The sequence below is a fragment of the Entelurus aequoreus genome, linkage group LG28, assembly GCF_033978785.1.
Source record: "Entelurus aequoreus isolate RoL-2023_Sb linkage group LG28, RoL_Eaeq_v1.1, whole genome shotgun sequence".
NCBI lineage: Eukaryota > Metazoa > Chordata > Actinopteri > Syngnathiformes > Syngnathidae > Entelurus > Entelurus aequoreus.
In genome coordinates this window covers 3,083,730-3,107,651 of record NC_084758.1, presented here as the reverse complement: position 1 = coordinate 3,107,651, position 23,922 = coordinate 3,083,730, and the positions used below count along the sequence as shown (strand labels likewise).

General features: G+C 42.3%; 1 protein-coding gene across 1 annotated transcript in view; it reads left to right on the top strand.

The window, feature by feature from the left end:
- Window positions 1-530: 530 nt before the first annotated feature.
- The window catches only part of htr4 (5-hydroxytryptamine receptor 4), a 210,459-nt gene continuing 187,067 nt past the window's right edge, over window positions 531-23,922 (top strand). The window contains exon 1 of the mRNA XM_062039785.1: window positions 531-934. Within this exon, the coding sequence (XP_061895769.1) occupies window positions 868-934 (67 nt within the window). The 5' untranslated portion in view covers window positions 531-867. The remainder of the gene's footprint in view (window positions 935-23,922) is intronic.

Genomic DNA, 23,922 nt, shown 5'->3' with positions numbered 1-23,922 from the left:
TATTTTTATTTTTATTTTTATTTTTATTTTTATTTTTATTTTTATTTTTATTTTTATTTTTATTTTTATTTTTAATTTGCTCTCGCGTTGCTAAGTTACTTCTTTTCATTTTCATTTTTAAATTCATTTAATTTTAATTTTAATTTTAATTTTAATTTTAATTTTAATTTTAATTTTAATTTTAATTTTAATTTTAATTTCATTTTGGCCAGTCGACTCTTTTCCAAGGTACTTCCTTCCAAACTGTGCTAAAACCGGCGCTTCTTCAGGCACGCCGCCTCCATATGCTAAACTACTTATTGAAATTTTCATTCGTACTTTCATTTTAATTTTAATTTTAATTTTAATTTTAATTTTAATTTTAATTTTATTTTTAATTTATTTTTATTTTTATTTTTATTTTTATTTTTATTTTTATTTTTATTTTTATTTTATTTGTATTTGTATTTGTATTTGTATTTGAATTTAAATGTGTACTTTCATGTTATTACATCAGGTGTCCACAGGTGGCAGTGCAGCGTTGGTTACACACGCACAGGTGTCGGGGATTACAGGTATTATTAGGTGGGAGTTCATGTGTTTTGTTTTGTTTTTTCAAGCTTTTTCTCCCACATGCGCACTTCAACATCTTTTGTGTTCCTGCATCACTTGTTTGTTTCCTCTTACCGCTACAGTCATGCTTTTATTTTGGAACGTGTTGAGTTATTATTAAATGTGAAGCTGACCCAATCATCTTCTGAACAATATTGGCACCATGTGTACAAGTAAAACAAGCTCCATCCCTCTGGAAAAGACAAGCAAGAAGGAAAAAAGGGAAGACTAATCTGGATTTATTGAGGAAAAAGGACAGAAGTAAATATTTGGTGGATGTTAAGAAGTTGTTGTGACAAGATCAGGACATATTTGAAGCATCACTTCCAACAAGACATCTCCGGTGAGTGCAATCATTCCATCAGATTTAATAGATGCTTTGGATCACCTTGGATGTGCTGAGGCATCTAGTTAACTTAACTTTGAACTTAACCTGCAGCTGACACTAGCCTGAAACATAACTCATCATTTTTGTGTAGTGCGGCCATTCGGTGACTGCGTGTGGTGAGCGTGTTCATGTTTGTGGAACTTTATTTTAACGCCGTGTCGCAGGTAAAGGCTGTAAAAGATGGGACTTCTCTTAAAGCAGGGCTGTCCAAAGTGTGGCCCGGGGGCCATTTGCGGCCCGCAGCTCATGTTTTACCGCATCATTCTAAAAATACTAAAACTTTTTTTTTCAAAACATTAAAACTTGGAATAAAAGAACAAATAGGTGAAATGCAACGAGAAAAAAAGTTGCATTGTTGACTCTAAAAACACATTAAAAAAAAAAAATTTTTCAAAAAAAATGAATGAGTCAAAATCAATGTTGCTATGAATTATTGACTGATTCAAGGACAAAAAGGACACAAATACAACAAACAAAAAAACCCACGAAAAATGAAAATTATTAAAAAAAATACATACAAATTATATACTTATACTAATTATACTAATTATTATATTGATTGTCATTATAAATATACTAAACTAACTACACTATATATGATCTGAAGCTGATATAGAGATTTAAGTGTTGATTGTAAAAAAAAAAAAATTACAACCATTTTATGAGTGGGGCACTTTTGGATCCCCAAAAATTTTAGTGGAATTAAAAAACACCTGTCTTTGCTAAAAAATTTAATAAATAAATTAAAATCAATTTTGCTATGAACTATTGACCTATTTAGGGATCAAATTACTTCACATCAAATATTCCACTTTGAAAATCTTTTTGGGAAAAATATTGTATATTTTTGTATTTTTGCCCCCAAAAATTGGGTGACTTATTTTTTAACCTTTTTTAAGACTGAACCCCTTCTGGGTCCCTAAGACTTAACTTGAGCGAGCCCCAAAGCTGAAAAAAAAAAGTATATTGTATTGGTTTTGAAAATGAAGAAAAAGTCAAAATGGCCCCCGCGTGCTTTGATTTTTCAGTGTGCGGCCCTCAGTGGAAAAAGTTTGGACACCCCTGTCTTAAAGCGACAGTACACCTGTTCAAATGTGTTGATGCTGAGGGGGATGTCTCGGAGACAAGAATAAGGAAAACTACTCTTAAAGGAATAACATTCATGACTGAAGGAGAGACAAAATAATCTCAACATAAATGTTAAATAAATCTGAACAAGATTTAAATAATTAGCTAAATGTGTCATTAATTATTGGTATTAAATACATTTTTTTATATGTATCGTTAATTTATTTAATCATAAAATTACATTGATTTATTTTACAATTTAATTAATTATGTAAGGATTTAAGTTATTAATAATTTAATTATTTCATGATTCAAGTAATGATTACATTATTTTTTTAATATTTAATTTAATGATCCAAATAATGATTGTATTTAATTTAATTAATGATCCAAGCATATTTCACGATTTAATTATTTATTTAATTATTTAATGATTTAAGTAATTCATGATTTAATGATTCAATTAATTTAATGATTCAAATAATTGTTTAATGATTAATTTAATTATTTATTGATTAATTTACGTATTGATTCAATGATGTAATATTTAATTTAATGAGTCAAATTATTATTTAATGATTTCATTAATTAATGATTTAATATTTAATTTAATGATTCAAATAATTGTTTGATTAATTTAATTATTTATTGATTAATTTAAGTATTGATTCAATGATGTAATATTTAATTTAATGAGTCAAATTATTATTTAATGATTTCATTAATTAATGATTTAATATTTAATTTAATGATTTAAATAATTGTTTAATGATTATTTGTATTATTTATTGATTTAAGTATTGATTAAATGATGTAATATTTAATTTAATGAGTCAAATAATTATTTAATGATTCAAATTATTTAATGATTCAAATAATTAATGATTGCTTTAACTATTTGATTAATTTAATTAATAATCTAAGCATATTTCACGATTTCATTATTTATTTAATTATTATATAACGATTCAAATAATGATTTGATCATTTAATGATTAAAGTATTGGATATTTAGTTGATTGATTTCAATAAATATTTATGATTAATTTAATTGTTTATTGAATATTTGAACGATCTAATATTATTTCACGATTTAGTCATTTATTGATCCCTTTAATTTATGATTTAAGTAATTATGAACATGTGCGTCAGCGTTCCAGACATCCCCCCCAGACGTCAAAGTCAGTGGGCGGGGCTAACAAGAATCTTGTCCAATCACTGCTTTCGTCTTTCAAAAGGAAACATTTCTTCCCCCCTACAAAAACCTCCCCCCCACCCCCATTTACTTCCGGGGCTGCGTCCAATAAAGTCACAAAGTTGCCGGGGGTCCTTAACCGGCACGCGACTGTCCTGTTTTGCGCCTGTACAAAAAAAAAACAATAATGGATTTGTTCAGATTCCAGCAGTTGTCAAAGACGAAGTATCCTTCCAGCGACGGCCAGTCAAAGCCGAAGTGCTTTCGATCGCTGTCAATGACGTAAGAGGAAACATGACCACGGAAGTACATTTTATAATATTATAGAATTACTTAAAAACCATAAATGTATACAAACAAAACGTTTAACAGCACAAATGTTGCACACATGAATGGCAGTGGTATTTTAATATTTGTAATAAGTGGGGGGTAACTTTACACAGGGCTTTGTGTGGGCTTATATCTGGTGCAGATCTGGATAAAGGTGCAAACATTGTAAAAATGACCTTTTAATTGACTTTCCTATCTATGAAAATGTTTCCACCCTTCCCTAATCGATATTGATCATTTTCTTCTACAAGGAACAATTGATTGGATCCTTTTATATCACAGTGGGCTGCCCACACTTTATATCACAGTGGGCTGCCCACACTTTATATCACAGTGGGCTGCCCACACTTTATATCACAGTGGGCTGCCCACACTTTGTGAGTGCGAGGAAGGAAGGCAATTAATGAGGAGTGTGACACTGACTCAATACTTATTATGGTTTCATCTTTTTCAACCTGTTTACTTCACTTGTGATGCGCTCTGACCTTATTTCTGCACACCAGGACAAATTGCCAATTAGAAAGTAGGAAAGAGACGAGTGGACGCACACATGTATTCCTGTGACGCCAATCATTCTGTGTGTGTGTGTGTGTGTGTGTGTGTGTGTGTGTGTGTGTGTGTGTTGGCAGCTGCATGGTTGCAGGTGTAAACACGGCGATATCAGATATGTTCACACAGACCTAAAGTGCAGAAATGACAGATTGGCGAGTTTTCGCCGTTAGGCTCCGCCCATTACGAGTAGGTAGGGACAGGTGCCGACCCATCGGGCACTTTATGGTGTCGTCCTCATCATTTTTACCAAATAAAATCAAGATCTGAACTTGTGGAGCCGAGTTATCGACAATTTCATGTGTTGCGGCGAACCATCAAAGCAAAGTTTGGCGCCATGCCACGCCCGCATGTAATGGCGTCGGAAAAATTTGTTCGCACTTTATCATTGCCTGCGTGTGTAGCATCAGAAATTTTTAACCGTGACTCATTTGGCCTAAGACCCTAAGGAAGAGTTCAGTAAGCTACGACCCCTTTTTTTCCACCAAAATATGGCCAAAAAACCTTCGGAGCAAAGTTTGGCGCCATGCCACGCCCACATCTAATGGCGTCGGAATTTTTTTCCGCAATTTATCGTCGCCTGCGTGTGTAGCATCAGAAATTTTAACCGCGACTCATTTGGCCAAAGTCCCTCTGGGTAGTTCGGTAAACTACGACCCCTTTTTTCCACCAAAATATGGCCAACAACCATCAGAACGAAGTTTGGCGCCATGCCACGCCCACATGTAATGGCGTCGGAAAAATTTGTTCACACTTTATCATCGCCTGTGTGTGTAGCATCAGAAATTTTTAACCGTGACTCATTTGGCCTAAGTCCCTAGGAAGAGTTCAGTAAGCTACGACCCCTTTTTTTCCACCAAAATATGGCCAACAACCATCAGAATGAAGTTTGGCGCCATGCCACGCCCACATCTAATGGCGTCGGAAAAATTTGTTCGCACTTTATCATCGCCTGCGTGTGTAGCATCAGAAATTTGAACCGCGACTCATTTGGCCAAAGTCCCTCGGGGTAGTTCGGTAAACTACGACCCCTTTTTTCCACCAAAATATGGCCAACAACCATCAGAACGAAGTTTGGCGCCATGCCACGCCCACATCTAATGGCGTCGGAATTTTTTTTCGCAATTTATCATCGCCTGTGTGTGTAGCATCAGAAATTTTAACCGTGACTCATTTGGCCTAAGTCCCTAGGAAGAGTTCAGTAAGCTACGACCCCTTTTTTTCCACCAAAATATGGCCAACAAACCTTCGGAGCAAAGTTTGGCGCCATGCCACGCCCACATCTAACGGCGTTGGAAAAATCTGTTCGCAATTTATCATCGCCTGCGTGTGTAGCATCAGAAATTTTAACCGCGACTCATTTGGCCAAAGTCCCTCTGGGTAGTTCGGTAAACTACGACCCCTTTTTTCCACCAAAATATGGCCAACGACCATCAGAACGAAGTTTGGCGCCATGCCACGCCCACATCTAATGGCGTCGGAAAAATCTGTTCGCAATTTATCATCGCCTGCGTGTGTAGCATCAGAAATTTTTAACCGTGACTCATTTGGCCTAAGTCCCTAGGAAGAGTTCAGTAAGCTACGACCCCTTTTTTTCCACCAAAATATGGCCAACAAACCTTCGGAGCAAAGTTTGGCGCCATGCCACGCCCACATCTAACGGCGTTGGAAAAATCTGTTCGCAATTTATCATCGCCTGCGTGTGTAGCATCAGAAATTTTAACCGCGACTCATTTGGCCAAAGTCCCTCTGGGTAGTTCGGTAAACTACGACCCCTTTTTTCCACCAAAATATGGCCAACGACCATCAGAACGAAGTTTGGCGCCATGCCACGCCCACATCTAATGGCGTCGGAAAAATCTGTTCGCAATTTATCATCGCCTGCGTGTGTAGCATCAGAAATTTTTAACCGTGACTCATTTGGCCTAAGTCCCTAGGAAGAGTTCAGTAAGCTACGACCCCTTTTTTTCCACCAAAATATGGCCAACAAACCTTCGGAGCAAAGTTTGGCGCCATGCCACGCCCACATCTAACGGCGTTGGAAAAATCTGTTCGCAATTTATCATCGCCTGCGTGTGTAGCATCAGAAATTTTAACCGCGACTCATTTGGCCAAAGTCCCTCTGGGTAGTTCGGTAAACTACGACCCCTTTTTTCCACCAAAATATGGCCAACGACCATCAGAACGAAGTTTGGCGCCATGCCACGCCCACATCTAATGGCGTCGGAAAAATCTGTTCGCAATTTATCATCGCCTGCGTGTGTAGCATCAGAAATTTTTAACCGTGACTCATTTGGCCTAAGTCCCTAGGAAGAGTTCAGTAAGCTACGACCCCTTTTTTTCCACCAAAATATGGCCAACAACCATCAGAACGAAGTTTGGCGCCATGCCACGCCCACATCTAATGGCGTTGGAAAAATCTGTTCGCAATTTATCATCGCCTGCGTGTGTAGCATCAGAAATTTTAACCGCGACTCATTTGGCCAAAGTCCCTCTGGGTAGTTCGGTAAACTACGACCCCTTTTTTCCACCAAAATATGGCCAACGACCATCAGAACGAAGTTTGGCGCCATGCCACGCCCACATCTAATGGCGTCGGAAAAATCTGTTCGCAATTTATCATCGCCTGCGTGTGTAGCATCAGAAATTTTTAACCGTGACTCATTTGGCCTAAGTCCCTAGGAAGAGTTCAGTAAGCTACGACCCCTTTTTTTCCACCAAAATATGGCCAAAAAACCTTCGGAGCAAAGTTTGGCGCCATGCCACGCCCACATCTAATGGCGTCGGAATTTTTTTCCGCAATTTATCGTCGCCTGCGTGTGTAGCATCAGAAATTTTAACCGCGACTCATTTGGCCAAAGTCCCTCTGGGTAGTTCGGTAAACTACGACCCCTTTTTTCCACCAAAATATGGCCAACAACCATCAGAACGAAGTTTGGCGCCATGCCACGCCCACATGTAATGGCGTCGGAAAAATTTGTTCACACTTTATCATCGCCTGCGTGTGTAGCATCAGAAATTTTTAACCGTGACTCATTTGGCCTAAGTCCCTAGGAAGAGTTCAGTAAGCTACGACCCCTTTTTTTCCACCAAAATATGGCCAACAACCATCAGAATGAAGTTTGGCGCCATGCCACGCCCACATCTAATGGCGTCGGAAAAATTTGTTCGCACTTTATCATCGCCTGCGTGTGTAGCATCAGAAATTTGAACCGCGACTCATTTGGCCAAAGTCCCTCGGGGTAGTTCGGTAAACTACGACCATTTTTTTCCACCAAAATATGGCCAACAACCATCAGAACGAAGTTTGGCGCCATGCCACGCCCACATCTAATGGCGTCGGAATTTTTTTTCGCAATTTATCATCGCCTGTGTGTGTAGCATCAGAAATTTTTAACCGTGACTCATTTGGCCTAAGTCCCTAGGAAGAGTTCAGTAAGCTACGACCCCTTTTTTTCCACCAAAATATGGCCAACAACCATCAGAACGAAGTTTGGCGCCATGCCACGCCCACATCTAATGGCGTTGGAAAAATCTGTTCGCAATTTATCATCGCCTGCGTGTGTAGCATCAGAAATTTTAACCGCGACTCATTTGGCCAAAGTCCCTCTGGGTAGTTCGGTAAACTACGACCCCTTTTTTCCACCAAAATATGGCCAACGACCATCAGAACGAAGTTTGGCGCCATGCCACGCCCACATCTAATGGCGTCGGAAAAATCTGTTCGCAATTTATCATCGCCTGCGTGTGTAGCATCAGAAATTTTTAACCGTGACTCATTTGGCCTAAGTCCCTAGGAAGAGTTCAGTAAGCTACGACCCCTTTTTTTCCACCAAAATATGGCCAACAACCATCAGAACGAAGTTTGGCGCCATGCCACGCCCACATCTAATGGCGTTGGAAAAATCTGTTCGCAATTTATCATCGCCTGCGTGTGTAGCATCAGAAATTTTAACCGCGACTCATTTGGCCAAAGTCCCTCTGGGTAGTTCGGTAAACTACGACCCCTTTTTTCCACCAAAATATGGCCAACGACCATCAGAACGAAGTTTGGCGCCATGCCACGCCCACATCTAATGGCGTCGGAAAAATCTGTTCGCAATTTATCATCGCCTGCGTGTGTAGCATCAGAAATTTTTAACCGTGACTCATTTGGCCTAAGTCCCTAGGAAGAGTTCAGTAAGCTACGACCCCTTTTTTTCCACCAAAATATGGCCAAAAAACCTTCGGAGCAAAGTTTGGCGCCATGCCACGCCCACATCTAATGGCGTCGGAATTTTTTTTCGCAATTTATCGTCGCCTGTGTGTGTAGCATCAGAAATTTTTAACCGTGACTCATTTGGCCTAAGTCCCTAGGAAGAGTTCAGTAAGCTACGACCCCTTTTTTTCCACCAAAATATGGCCAACAACCATCAGAATGAAGTTTGGCGCCATGCCACGCCCACATCTAATGGCGTTGGAAAAATCTGTTCGCAATTTATCATCGCCTGCGTGTGTAGCATCAGAAATTTTAACCGCGACTCATTTGGCCAAAGTCCCTCTGGGTAGTTCGGTAAACTACGACCCCTTTTTTCCACCAAAATATGGCCAACGACCATCAGAACGAAGTTTGGCGCCATGCCACGCCCACATCTAATGGCGTCGGAAAAATCTGTTCGCAATTTATCATCGCCTGCGTGTGTAGCATCAGAAATTTTTAACCGTGACTCATTTGGCCTAAGTCCCTAGGAAGAGTTCAGTAAGCTACGACCCCTTTTTTTCCACCAAAATATGGCCAAAAAACCTTCGGAGCAAAGTTTGGCGCCATGCCACGCCCACATCTAATGGCGTCGGAATTTTTTTCCGCAATTTATCGTCGCCTGCGTGTGTAGCATCAGAAATTTTAACCGCGACTCATTTGGCCAAAGTCCCTCTGGGTAGTTCGGTAAACTACGACCCCTTTTTTCCACCAAAATATGGCCAACAACCATCAGAACGAAGTTTGGCGCCATGCCACGCCCACATGTAATGGCGTCGGAAAAATTTGTTCACACTTTATCATCGCCTGCGTGTGTAGCATCAGAAATTTTTAACCGTGACTCATTTGGCCTAAGTCCCTAGGAAGAGTTCAGTAAGCTACGACCCCTTTTTTTCCACCAAAATATGGCCAACAACCATCAGAATGAAGTTTGGCGCCATGCCACGCCCACATCTAATGGCGTCGGAAAAATGTGTTCGCACTTTATCATCGCCTGCGTGTGTAGCATCAGAAATTTGAACCGCGACTCATTTGGCCAAAGTCCCTCGGGGTAGTTCGGTAAACTACGACCCCTTTTTTCCACCAAAATATGGCCAACGACCATCAGAACGAAGTTTGGCGCCATGCCACGCCCACATCTAATGGCGTCGGAAAAATCTGTTCGCAATTTATCATCGCCTGCGTGTGTAGCATCAGAAATTTTTAACCGTGACTCATTTGGCCTAAGTCCCTAGGAAGAGTTCAGTAAGCTACGACCCCTTTTTTTCCACCAAAATATGGCCAAAAAACCTTCGGAGCAAAGTTTGGCGCCATGCCACGCCCACATCTAATGGCGTCGGAATTTTTTTCCGCAATTTATCATCGCCTGCGTGTGTAGCATCAGAAATTTTAACCGCGACTCATTTGGCCAAAGTCCCTCTGGGTAGTTCGGTAAACTACGACCCCTTTTTTCCACCAAAATATGGCCAACAACCATCAGAACGAAGTTTGGCGCCATGCCACGCCCACATGTAATGGCGTCGGAAAAATTTGTTCACACTTTATCATCGCCTGCGTGTGTAGCATCAGAAATTTTTAACCGTGACTCATTTGGCCTAAGTCCCTAGGAAGAGTTCAGTAAGCTACGACCCCTTTTTTTCCACCAAAATATGGCCAACAACCATCAGAATGAAGTTTGGCGCCATGCCACGCCCACATCTAATGGCGTCGGAAAAATGTGTTCGCACTTTATCATCGCCTGCGTGTGTAGCATCAGAAATTTGAACCGCGACTCATTTGGCCAAAGTCCCTCGGGGTAGTTCGGTAAACTACGACCCCTTTTTTCCACCAAAATATGGCCAACAACCATCAGAACGAAGTTTGGCGCCATGCCACGCCCACATCTAATGGCGTCGGATTTTTTTTTCGCAATTTATCATCGCCTGTGTGTGTAGCATCAGAAATTTTTAACCGTGACTCATTTGGCCTAAGTCCCTAGGAAGAGTTCAGTAAGCTACGACCCCTTTTTTTCCACCAAAATATGGCCAACAAACCTTCGGAGCAAAGTTTGGCGCCATGCCACGCCCACATCTAATGGCGTCGGAATTTTTTTTCGCAATTTATCGTCGCCTGTGTGTGTAGCATCAGAAATTTTTAACCGTGACTCATTTGGCCTAAGTCCCTAGGAAGAGTTCAGTAAGCTACGACCCCTTTTTTTCCACCAAAATATGGCCAACAACCATCAGAATGAAGTTTGGCGCCATGCCACGCCCACATCTAATGGCGTTGGAAAAATCTGTTCGCAATTTATCATCGCCTGCGTGTGTAGCATCAGAAATTTTAACCGCGACTCATTTGGCCAAAGTCCCTCTGGGTAGTTCGGTAAACTACGACCCCTTTTTTCCACCAAAATATGGCCAACGACCATCAGAACGAAGTTTGGCGCCATGCCACGCCCACATCTAATGGCGTCGGAAAAATCTGTTCGCAATTTATCATCGCCTGCGTGTGTAGCATCAGAAATTTTTAACCGTGACTCATTTGGCCTAAGTCCCTAGGAAGAGTTCAGTAAGCTACGACCCCTTTTTTTCCACCAAAATATGGCCAAAAAACCTTCGGAGCAAAGTTTGGCGCCATGCCACGCCCACATCTAATGGCGTCGGAATTTTTTTCCGCAATTTATCGTCGCCTGCGTGTGTAGCATCAGAAATTTTAACCGCGACTCATTTGGCCAAAGTCCCTCTGGGTAGTTCGGTAAACTACGACCCCTTTTTTCCACCAAAATATGGCCAACAACCATCAGAACGAAGTTTGGCGCCATGCCACGCCCACATGTAATGGCGTCGGAAAAATTTGTTCACACTTTATCATCGCCTGCGTGTGTAGCATCAGAAATTTTTAACCGTGACTCATTTGGCCTAAGTCCCTAGGAAGAGTTCAGTAAGCTACGACCCCTTTTTTTCCACCAAAATATGGCCAACAACCATCAGAATGAAGTTTGGCGCCATGCCACGCCCACATCTAATGGCGTCGGAAAAATGTGTTCGCACTTTATCATCGCCTGCGTGTGTAGCATCAGAAATTTGAACCGCGACTCATTTGGCCAAAGTCCCTCGGGGTAGTTCGGTAAACTACGACCCCTTTTTTCCACCAAAATATGGCCAACAACCATCAGAACGAAGTTTGGCGCCATGCCACGCCCACATCTAATGGCGTCGGATTTTTTTTTCGCAATTTATCATCGCCTGTGTGTGTAGCATCAGAAATTTTTAACCGTGACTCATTTGGCCTAAGTCCCTAGGAAGAGTTCAGTAAGCTACAACCCCTTTTTTTCCACCAAAATATGGCCAACAAACCTTCGGAGCAAAGTTTGGCGCCATGCCACGCCCACATCTAATGGCGTCGGAATTTTTTTCCGCAATTTATCGTCGCCTGCGTGTGTAGCATCAGAAATTTTAACCGCGACTCATTTGGCCAAAGTCCCTCTGGGTAGTTCGGTAAACTACGACCCCTTTTTTCCACCAAAATATGGCCAACAACCATCAGAACGAAGTTTGGCGCCATGCCACGCCCACATGTAATGGCGTCGGAAAAATTTGTTCACACTTTATCATCGCCTGCGTGTGTAGCATCAGAAATTTTTAACCGTGACTCATTTGGCCTAAGTCCCTAGGAAGAGTTCAGTAAGCTAGGACCCCTTTTTTTCCACCAAAATATGGCCAACAACCATCAGAATGAAGTTTGGCGCCATGCCACGCCCACATCTAATGGCGTTGGAAAAATCTGTTCGCAATTTATCATCGCCTGCGTGTGTAGCATCAGAAATTTTAACCGCGACTCATTTGGCCAAAGTCCCTCTGGGTAGTTCGGTAAACTACGACCCCTTTTTTCCACCAAAATATGGCCAACGACCATCAGAACGAAGTTTGGCGCCATGCCACGCCCACATCTAATGGCGTCGGAAAAATCTGTTCGCAATTTATCATCGCCTGCGTGTGTAGCATCAGAAATTTTTAACCGTGACTCATTTGGCCTAAGTCCCTAGGAAGAGTTCAGTAAGCTACGACCCCTTTTTTTCCACCAAAATATGGCCAAAAAACCTTCGGAGCAAAGTTTGGCGCCATGCCACGCCCACATCTAATGGCGTCGGAATTTTTTTCCGCAATTTATCGTCGCCTGCGTGTGTAGCATCAGAAATTTTAACCGCGACTCATTTGGCCAAAGTCCCTCTGGGTAGTTCGGTAAACTACGACCCCTTTTTTCCACCAAAATATGGCCAACAACCATCAGAACGAAGTTTGGCGCCATGCCACGCCCACATGTAATGGCGTCGGAAAAATTTGTTCACACTTTATCATCGCCTGCGTGTGTAGCATCAGAAATTTTTAACCGTGACTCATTTGGCCTAAGTCCCTAGGAAGAGTTCAGTAAGCTACGACCCCTTTTTTTCCACCAAAATATGGCCAACAACCATCAGAATGAAGTTTGGCGCCATGCCACGCCCACATCTAATGGCGTCGGAAAAATTTGTTCGCACTTTATCATCGCCTGCGTGTGTAGCATCAGAAATTTGAACCGCGACTCATTTGGCCAAAGTCCCTCGGGGTAGTTCGGTAAACTACGACCCCTTTTTTCCACCAAAATATGGCCAACAACCATCAGAACGAAGTTTGGCGCCATGCCACGCCCACATCTAATGGCGTCGGATTTTTTTTTCGCAATTTATCATCGCCTGTGTGTGTAGCATCAGAAATTTTTAACCGTGACTCATTTGGCCTAAGTCCCTAGGAAGAGTTCAGTAAGCTACGACCCCTTTTTTTCCACCAAAATATGGCCAACAAACCTTCGGAGCAAAGTTTGGCGCCATGCCACGCCCACATCTAACGGCGTCAGAATTTTTTTTCGCAATTTATCGTCGCCTGCGTGTGTAGCATCAGAAATTTTAACCACCACTAATTTGGCCAAAGTCTCTCCGGGCAATTTGTTAAGGTATACGACCCCCTTTTCCCCCCTAAAAAAAGGTAAAAACCAAGATGGCCTACTTCCTGTTAGTTTCCAGGTATGGGTTCCTGAGACTTTTACGTGCGTTTCATCACCGTAGACTTATCCTCCGATTTTTGTGTCGATACGTGAAACTGGTAGGTGGGGCTAATTTTTTCAAAATTTTAAAGGTGGCGCTAGAGAGCCAATTTTGAAATTAAAATTTCAGTTCCCCCTTTAAATTTGTGATGTTGTTGCCATACCTGACACACCTGCAAAATATGGGGAGTTTTCGTACCTCTTAAGGGCCTCAAAAAGGCGTCCAAACGTATAGAAGAAAAACCACGGTAATTTCAAACGGGCCATGTGCTGTACTGTAGCAGACAATGTCAGTGGTGTGCCTACAAGGCGGCCATCTTGGTGGGGGCCACTTTCGCATTTAGGCTAATGTGATGCTATATGTGTTGCATATTGAAAATAAATGACTTGCTTATGTTTTGATCAAATTTCGCACTTTGGCAATGTTAAAAACATGTGCTACGTATACGCGGTGACATTGGCAAACTTTGCCCCTACTAGCTTAGGCTGACCGTCGGCACACGCCTCAAAGGGGCTGATGAGTAAAAAAATAAAAGGGCAAAAAAACAAAAAAAAACAAAAAAAAACTTGATAGCCTAAGTACATATTAACGTGTTATACAGAATCCACAGAACTTGCAACAGTAGAGGAGGAGAAATCAAATGCATTTTTTCATTGATATCGATTATGCGTCTATCGCGTTATGTATTGATATGGTCCAGCCCTAGCATCGAGTTACATCTATGGAGAAATGCAATAAAAGGATTCTGGCAGTAAGACCTTGAAACGAGGGATGCACAATATTTGACGGATACCTTATTGATATTTATTATTTTTATGTCTATTTAAGTGGATTTTTCGCACACCTGCAAGTAAAAGACCCACACAAAGGTGGATTTGACACGCTGTACCTAAAAAATGGTCCTGATCTAATATGATATCAATACTATGGTAGGGCTAATTTTCCTAATCAATCACTATTTATAAAGCCCTTAGTCCAAAGTGCCTTAAAGGGCTTCACAAACCACGACAATATCACAAAGTTATTGATGTTTTTGTTATTGTTTGTCCTATGGCTCACTGCTGCGTTGCCCTTCCAGCGGGAAGATGAAATCCAGTAATTTGGTCCTTAAATTGAGCATGTCTTCCCCTTGCAGCGCAGACAGCTTCTCCAAGATGTTGTCCAGTGTACGATTTTAGTCCAGAAATGACCGAAGTCAATCATTTGTTGCAGCTTTGGGGTACCGAGAACGACCGCCAGCATCTTCCGAGTTTGTCGATACAGGCTGACTCCAGTCAGCAGATGTTTGTTATCATCGTCCGGGCAAGGAAAAAGTGGGTATTTTCCGCGGTTGCGCTGAACTTGGTGCTCTCGCAACGTGTTCTCACGATAACCCGGCCAGTCAGTCCAACAAAAGTCGACAAACGGGTGTATCGCCACAGAAGACGGGGAAGCAATTTGGAGCTTCTTCACTCCGGGAGTCTCGTAGCAACGACCTTGCCAAGCCCTTCCAGTAATTTGGTCCTTAAATTGAGCATGCCTTCCCCTTGCAGCGCAGACAGCTTCTCCAAGATGTTGTCCAGTGTGCGATTTTAGTCCAGAAATGACAGAAGTCAATCATTCGTTGCAGCTTTTGGGGTACCGAGAACGACCGCCGGCATCTTCCGAGTTTGTCGATACACCGGGGCGAGGTTGAATCCTACCAGCAGATGTTTGTTATCATCGTCCGGGCAAGGAAAAAGTGGGTATTTTCCGTGGTTGCGCTGAACTCGGTGCTCTCGCAGCGTGTTCTGGCGATATAACCCGGCCAGTCAGTCCAACAAAAAGTCGACAAACGGGTGTATCGCCACAAAAGACGGGGAAGGAATTTGGAGCTTCTCCACTCCGGGAGTCTCGTAGCAACGACCTTGCCAAGCCCTTCCAGTAATTTGGTCCTTAAATTGAGCATGCCTTCCCCTTGCAGCGCAGACAGCTTCTCCAAGATGTTGTCCAGTGTGCGATTTTAGTCCAGAAATGACAGAAGTCAATCATTCGTTGCAGCTTTTGGGGTACCGAGAACGACCGCCGGCATCTTCCGAGTTTGTCGATACACCGGGGCGAGGTTGAATCCTACCAGCAGATGTTTGTTATCATCGTCCGGGCAAGGAAAAAGTGGGTATTTTCCGTGGTTGCGCTGAACTCGGTGCTCTCGCAGCGTGTTCTGGCGATATAACCCGGCCAGTCAGTCCAACAAAAAGTCGACAAACGGGTGTATCGCCACAAAAGACGGGGAAGGAATTTGGAGCTTCTCCACTCCGGGAGTCTCGTAGCAACGACCTTGCCAAGCCCTTCCAGTAATTTGGTCCTTAAATTGAGCATGCCTTCCCCTTGCAGCGCAGACAGCTTCTCCAAGATGTTGTCCAGTGTGCGATTTTAGTCCAGAAATGACAGAAGTCAATCATTCGTTGCAGCTTTTGGGGTACCGAGAACGACCGCTGGCATCTTCCGAGTTTGTCGATACACCGGGGCGAGGCTGACTCCAGTCAGCAGATGTTTGTTAGCATCGTCCGGGCAAGGAAAAAGTGGGTATTTTCCGCGGTTGCGCTGAACTCGGTGCTCTCGCAGCGTAGTCAGTCCAACAAAAGTCGACAAACGGGTGTATCGCCACAGAAGACGGGGAAGCAATTTGGAGCTTCTCCACTCCGGGAGTCTCGTAGCAACGACCTTGCCAAGCCCTTCCAGTAATTTGGTCCTTAAATTGAGCATGCCTTCCCCTTGCGGCGCAGACAGCTTCTCCAAGATGTTGTCCAGTGTGCGATTTTAGTCCAGAAATGACAGAAGTCAATCATTCGTTGCAGCTTTTGGGGTACCGAGAACGACCGCCGGCATCTTCCGAGTTTGTCGATACACCGGGGCGAGGCTGACTCCAGTCAGCAGATGTTTGTTATCATCGTCCGGGCAAGGAAAAAGTGGGTATTTTCCGCGGTTGCACTGAACTCGGTGCTCTCGCAACGTGTTCTCACGATAACCCGGCCAGTCAGTCCAACAAAAGCCGACAAACGGGTGTATCGCCACAAAAGACGGGGAAGCAATTTGGAGCTTCTTCACTCCGGGAGTCTCGTAGCAACGACCTTGCCAAGCCCTTCCAGTAATTTGGTCCTTAAATTGAGCATGCCTTCCCCTTGCAGCGTAGACAGCTTCTCCAAGATGTTGTCCAGTGTGCGATTTTAGTCCAGAAATGACAGAAGTCAATCATTCGTTGCAGCTTTTGGGGTACCGAGAACGACCGCCGGCATCTTCTGAGTTTATCGATACACCGGGGCGAGGTTGACTCCAGTCAGCAGATGTTTGTTATCATCGTCCGGGCAAGGAAAAAGTGGGTATTTTCCGTGGTTTCGCTGAACTCGGTGCTCTCGCAGCGTAGTCAGTCCAACAAAAAGTCGACAAACGGGTGTATCGCCACAGAAGACGGGGAAGCAATTTGGAGCTTCTCCACTCCGGGAGTCTCGTAGCAACGACCTTACCAAGCCCTTCCAGTAATTTGGTCCTTAAATTAAGCATGCCTTCCCCTTGCAGCGCAGACAGCTTCTCCAAGATGTTGTCCAGTGTATGATTTTAGTCCAGAAATGACAGAAGTCAATCATTCGTTGCAGCTTTTGGGGTACCGAGAACGACCGCCGGCATCTTCCGAGTTTGTCGATACACCGGGGCGAGGCTGACTCCAGTCAGCAGATGTTTGTTATCATCGTCCGGGCAAGGAAAAAGTGGGTATTTTCCGTGGTTGCGCTGAACTCGGTGCTCTCGCAGCGTGTTCTGGCGATATAACCCGGCCAGTCAGTCCAACACAAAAGTCGACAAACAGGTGTATCGCCACAGAAGACGGGGAAGCAATTTGGAGCTTCTTCACTCCGGGAGTCTCGTAGCAACGACCTTGCCAAGCCCTTCCAGTAATTTGGTCCTTAAATTGAGCATGCCTTCCCCTTGCAGCGCAGACAGCTTCTCCAAGATGTTGTCCAGTGTATGATTTTAGTCCAGAAATGACAGAAGTCAATCATTTGTTGCAGCTTCGGGGTAACGAGAACGACCGCCGGCATCTTCCGAGTTTGTCGATACACCGGGGCGAGGCTGACTCCAGTCAGAAGATGTTTGTTATCATCGTCCGGGCAAGGAAAAAGTGGGTATTTTCCGTGGTTGCGCTGAACTCTGTGCTCTCGCAGCGTAGTCAGTCCAACAAAAGTCGACAAACGGGTGTATCGCCACAGAAGACGGGGAAGCAATTTGGAGCTTCTTCACTCCGGGAGTCTCGTAGCAACGACCTTGCCAAGCCCTTCCAGTAATTTGGTCCTTAAATTAAGCATGCCTTCCCCTTGCAGCGCAGACAGCTTCTCCAAGATGTTGTCCAGTGTATGATTTTAGTCCAGAAATGACAAAAGTCAATCATTCGTTGCAGCTTTTGGGGTACCGAGAACGACCGCCGGCATCTTCCGAGTTCGTCGATACACCGGGGCGAGGTTGAATCCTACCAGCAGATGTTTGTTATCGTGATTAGAAGTTGATCGTATCATGATAACAAATAGACGCTTCCAACGAGTCGCCAGGCACACAAGCCTCCACTTCTCCCAAGAGTCTATTTGTGGTGTTTACAGCGACAGGACAGGCAGGTTCCCCCCTAAACCCCCGGCTTTTCGTCGGGAAGATCCTGTCAATTTTGTCGAGGTGTCGCTTGATCCATCCCATTGTTTTGATACTGCAGAGCCATGCAAACAGTGGCTCTGTGTGTTGGTGGTAAGCGAGGGCTAAAGAAGAAAAAAAAAATCTCATTTTAAATGTCAGTCATGATGATATGACTCACACACACACACACACACACACACACACACACACACATGTTCACCGTGTGTGTGTGTGTGTGTGTGTGTGTGTGGTGACTCACTTGCTGTTGAACGTGAAAGCGGCGAGGTGCTGATTAGCGCGCCCCCTCTGTCTTTTTAAGGCGGCAAACCAGGCTCGTTCATCAAACAAGATGGACGCTTCAGGAGACAAACTGGCCTCTCGGCGCGTCCGAAGGCGTCCCGCCGGGAGTCCGCAGCAGCCAAAGGAGTCGCTATTACCTCAAAGACCTTGGGCTCATTTTAATGATCCTAAAGTCCATTTTTTGCTCTCACGCGGCTTCTCTCTGCTGCTCGCTGGATGTGGATTCAAAGACAAATATCACGTATAAATAAACTTTGATTGATGGTCAGGCTGGGGGCTAACGTTTGAAAAATAATATAAAAATACCGTCAATTCCGGACTGTAAGCAGTTACTTTTTTTCCTACGCTTTGAACCCTGCGGATTAAAAAAAAAGAGTGCGGCTAATTTATGGATTTTTTTCCGCTGACGGCCATAATGTAAATAGTTGGCAAACACACAAAGTTATTGATGTTTTTTTCATTGTTTGTACTATGGCTCACTCTTTAGACTGGGCTTTGAACCAGAAGTACAATTGCCCTTCCGTCTTCCAGCGTTTCTACTCGTGTGGATTCTTCATTCATCACTCCAAATTACGTTTAAGTTTTACAATATAACTAAAACAATTCATACTTACTAAAGCGTCCCACGTGTGATATTTGTACCTGCTATTGTAATGTAATCAAGCTAGCGTTGTTAGCTATTATGCTAAAATGTTTACAACTGTCTGTTTTAGTATTGTTAACTTACATTCTTTTTGTCTTGTTTTATTTCCACAAATTCCTCAGTGAATTCACCAAAGTGTCAGCGTGGAGTTATTGAGTCTGTTTCGCTGATTGGAGAGCTAGCTTGCGCGGCTAGTGGGCCCATGACCGTGACTTCTGTTTTGTTTGATCAGCCGTTTTACTGCCTTGTTACAGACACTGTTTGGAAACAATTAAGGTATGTAAATAAACATTTAGTGAGTATGTCTTTGTAAATAAGTCATTTCTTAACGTAAATATCTGCGACTTATAGTCCGGTGCGAATTATATATGGAAAATTATGTTTTTCTTCTGAAAATTAGTGGGTGTGGCTAATAGTCCAATGCGACTTATATACTGAGCCTGTTTCGCTAATTGGAGCGCAATCTTGCACAGCTAGTGGGTCCATGACCATGACTTCTGTTTTGTTTGATCAGCCGTTTTACTGCCTTGTTACAGACACTGTTTGGATACAATTAAGGTATGTATATAAACATTTAGAGAGTATGTCTTTGTAAATAAGTCATTTCTTAACGTAAATATCTGCGACTTATAGTCAGGTGCGACTTATATATGGAAAATTATGTTTTTCTTCTAAAATTAGTGGGTGTGGCTTATAGTCCAATGCGACTTAAATACTGAGCCTGTTTCGCTAATTGGAGCGCAATCTTGCGCAGCTAGTGGGTCCATGACCGTGACTTCTGTTTTGTTTGATCAGCCGTTTTACTGCCTTGTTACAGACACTGTTTGGATACAATTAAAGTATGTAAATAAACATTTGGAGAGTATGTCTTTGTAAATAAGTCATTTCTTAACGTATATATCTGCGACTTATTGTCCGGTGCGAATTATATATGGAAAATTATGTTTTTCTTCTGAAAATTAGTGGGTGTGGCTAATAGTCCAATGCGACTTATATACTGAGCCTGTTTCGCTGATTGGAGAGCTAGCTTGCGCAGCTAGTGGGTCCATGACCGTGACTTCTGTTTTGTTTGATCAGCCGTTTTACTGCCTTGTTACAGACACTGTTTGGAAATAATTAAGGTATGTAAATAAACATTTACAGAATATGTCTGTGTAAATAACTCATTTCTTAACGTAAATATCTGCGACTTATAGTCAGGTGCGACTTATATATGAAAAATTATGTTTTTCTTCTAAAATTAGTGGGTGTGGCTTATAGTCCAATGCGACTTAAATACTGAGCCTGTTTCGCTAATTGGAGCGCAATCTTCCTGCTTGGCACTCAGCATCAAGGGTTGGAATTGGGGGTTAAATCACCAAAAAGGATTCCCGGGCGCGGCACCGCTGCTGCCCACTGCTCCCCTCACCTCCCAGGGGGTGATCAAGGGGATGGGTCAAATGCAGAGGACAAATTTCACCACACCTAGTGTGTGTGTGACAATCATTGGTACTTTAACTTAACTTTAATCTTGCACAGCTAGTGGGTCCATAACCATGACTTCTGTTTTGTTTGATTAGCCGTTTTACTGCCTTGTTACAGACACTGTTTGGAAATAATTAAGATATGTAAATAAACATTTAGAGAATATGTCTGTGTAAATAACTCATTTCTTAACGTAAATATCTGCGACTTATAGTCAGGTGCGACTTATATATGAAAAATTATGTTTTTCTTCTAAAATTAGTGGGTGTGGCTTATAGTCCAATGCGACTTAAATACTGAGCCTGTTTCGCTAATTGGAGCGCAATCTTGCGCAGCTAGTGGGTCCATGACCATGACTTCTGTTTTGTTTGATCAGCCGTTTTACTGCCTTGTTACAGACACTGTTTGGAAACAATTAAGGTATGTAAATAAACATTTACAGAATATTTCTGGGTAAATAACTCATTTTACAACATATATATCTGCGACTTATATGGAAAATAATGTTTTTCTTCTAAAAATGAGTGGGTGTGGCTTATATACCAGTGCAGAAAATACGATAAGTTTTATGTTCCATTTTAAATATGACTTTTTTTCATCAACCATTGCTTTGAGTGCGTTTGTGCTAATTTCCTTTTGAGTAAAATCCGAGCAAACGTGACTGCAAAGCACGCAGGTCACGGGTGGCTAGGAATGCACGGTGGCAGACCACCACAGTGTATCCCGACGGGCATCTTGGCCGCCCCCTGATGGGATGCAATTAAGCGAGCAGATGTTTCTGTGAGGACGATGGCGCTGAGGGAAAACACGAGCCGGCCATGAAAAGCCCACTTTGGAGATTCAAACTGGGAACTTGTTGCTGGGATACGGCCGGCTAACCACCCCGTCAAAAGTGTCCACAATATCGTAAAAAAGTCACGTCGAAAAAAGTGTTATGTCGACAAAAGCTCGCTAGCGATTAGCTGCTTCTCCGGTCAAGTAGCAGTATCACCGTGTGGTGAGTTGATCAGAGTGCAGTCGTCCATCGCAGTTTGGCGATAAGTACCGTGGCCAAGGGATTCACGTGGACCCATTCTTGGGTGGATCTCGCGTCAGGGGAAGAGGGAGGGGCTTATCGTCTTGCAATGCGGTCTGCTGGAAATGATGGAAAGCAACACTCTGCATAGAAACCGTCAAAGTTGGAATTGCCACAAATTATATTTTAAGATATTCAACACTCTACTGCCATCTGCCGGATAAAGTAATTGGTAACCCCCTGAAATTTGTCATGTTTCATGTGTCAGATAAACCGTGACTAATTGGGCCATATGAATCCTTTCTGTTTGCCTTTATTTCCAGACTATAGAGCGCACCGCTATATAAGCCGCACCCACCAATTTTTTGAAATGTTTCCATATATAAGCCGCACCCACCAAATTGTTGATTTTTTTCCATATATAAGCCACACCCACCAAATTTTTGAATGTTTTCCATATATAGGCCGCACCCACCAAATGTTCGAATTTTTTCCATATATAAGCCGCACCCACCAAATTTTTTAATTTTCTCCATATATAAGCTTCACCAACCAATTTTTTAATTTTTTTCCATATATAAGCCGCACCCACCAACTTTTTGATTTTTTCCATATATATGCCGCACCCCACAAATTTTTTAATTTTTTCCATATATAAGCCGCAACCACCAATTTTTTTTTATTTGTTTCCATATATAAGCCGCACCCACCAAATTATGGATTTTTTTCCCCACATATAAGCCGCACCCACCAATTTTCTAAATTTTTTCCATATATAAGCCACACCGACCAAATTTTCAATTTTTTCCCATATATTAGCCGCACCCACCAGATTTTCAAATTTTTTCCATTTACAAGCCGCACCCACCAACTTTTTGATTTTTCCCATATACAAGCCGCACCCACCAAGTTTTTGAAATGTTTCCTTATATACTGTAGGCCACACCCACCAATTTTTTCCATATAAGCCGCATCCACCATATTTTTGAAATTTTTCCTTATATACTGCAGGCCACACCCACAAATTTTTTCCATATAAGCCGCACCCACCAATTTTTTGAAATTTTTCCTTATACACTGTAGGCCACACCCACCAATTTTTTCCATATAAGCCGCATCCACCAAAGTTTTGAAATTTTTCCTTATATACTGTAGGCCACACCCACCAATTTTTTCCATATAAGCCGCACCCACCAATTTTTTGAAATTTTTCCTTATATACTGTAGGCCACACCCACCATTTTTTTCTATATAAGCCGCACCCACCAAATTTTTGAAATGTTTCCTTATATACTGTAGGCCACACCCACCAATTTTTTTCCATATAAGCCGCATCCACCAAATTTTTGAATTTTCTCCATATATAAGCTGCACCGACCAAATTTTCAATTTTTTTCCATATATAAGCCGCACCCACCAACTTTTTGATTTTTTCCATATATATATGCCGCACCCCCCAAATTTTTTTATTTTTTCCATATATAAGCCGCAACCACCATTTTTTTTTTATTTGTTTCCATATATAAGCCGCACCCACCAAATTTTGGATTTTTTTTCCATATATAAGCCACACCGACCAAATTTTCAAATTTTTTCCATATATAAGCCGCACCCACCAGATTTTTAAATTTTTTCCATTTATAAGCCGCACCCACCAAATTTTTGAATTTTCTCCGTATATAAGCTGCACCCACCAATTTTTTGATTTTTCCCATATATAAGCCACACCCACCAAATTTTTGAAAATGTTCCTTATATACTGTAGGCCACACCCACCATTTTTTCCATATAAGCCACATCCACCAAATTTTTGATTTTTTTCTATATAGGCTGCACCCACCAAAGTTTTGAATTTTTTCCATATATAAGCCACACCCACTTTCCCGATATTTTCTCCCCATTGACAATCACTATAATTAGTATTAGTACTACGTCAATATACTTCACATCATCTAGGACAAATGTGCTAGTATCAATATTTATTTCAAATTCCCGCTTTTCCAGAAATTCCCCAAATTTCCAGGAAGTTCAAATTGAAATGAATGGATGTATTCACTACAGTTAAAGTACCCATGATTGTCACACACACACACACACACACACTAGGTGTGGCGAAATTATTCCCTGCATTTGACCCATCAGCCTTGATCACCGCCTGGGAGGTGAGGGGAGCAGTGAGCAGCAGCTGTGGCTGCGCCCGGGAATAATTTTTTGGTGATTTAGTGCCCTAAATTCTCAAAATTTCACGCCATTTTTTTCAACCCGATTATGACCTTTCAACCATCCACCCACACTACTCCTCCCATGTATTTCCCTTTCCTGGAATTTTCCCGATTTGTTTTCTCCCCATTGACAATGAACGGGCATTCTACAATCTACTGCATATTCCACATTTCTCACCCGATTTGAACTGTTCCACTTTCAACACCTTCCACTCATCTTGCACAATCA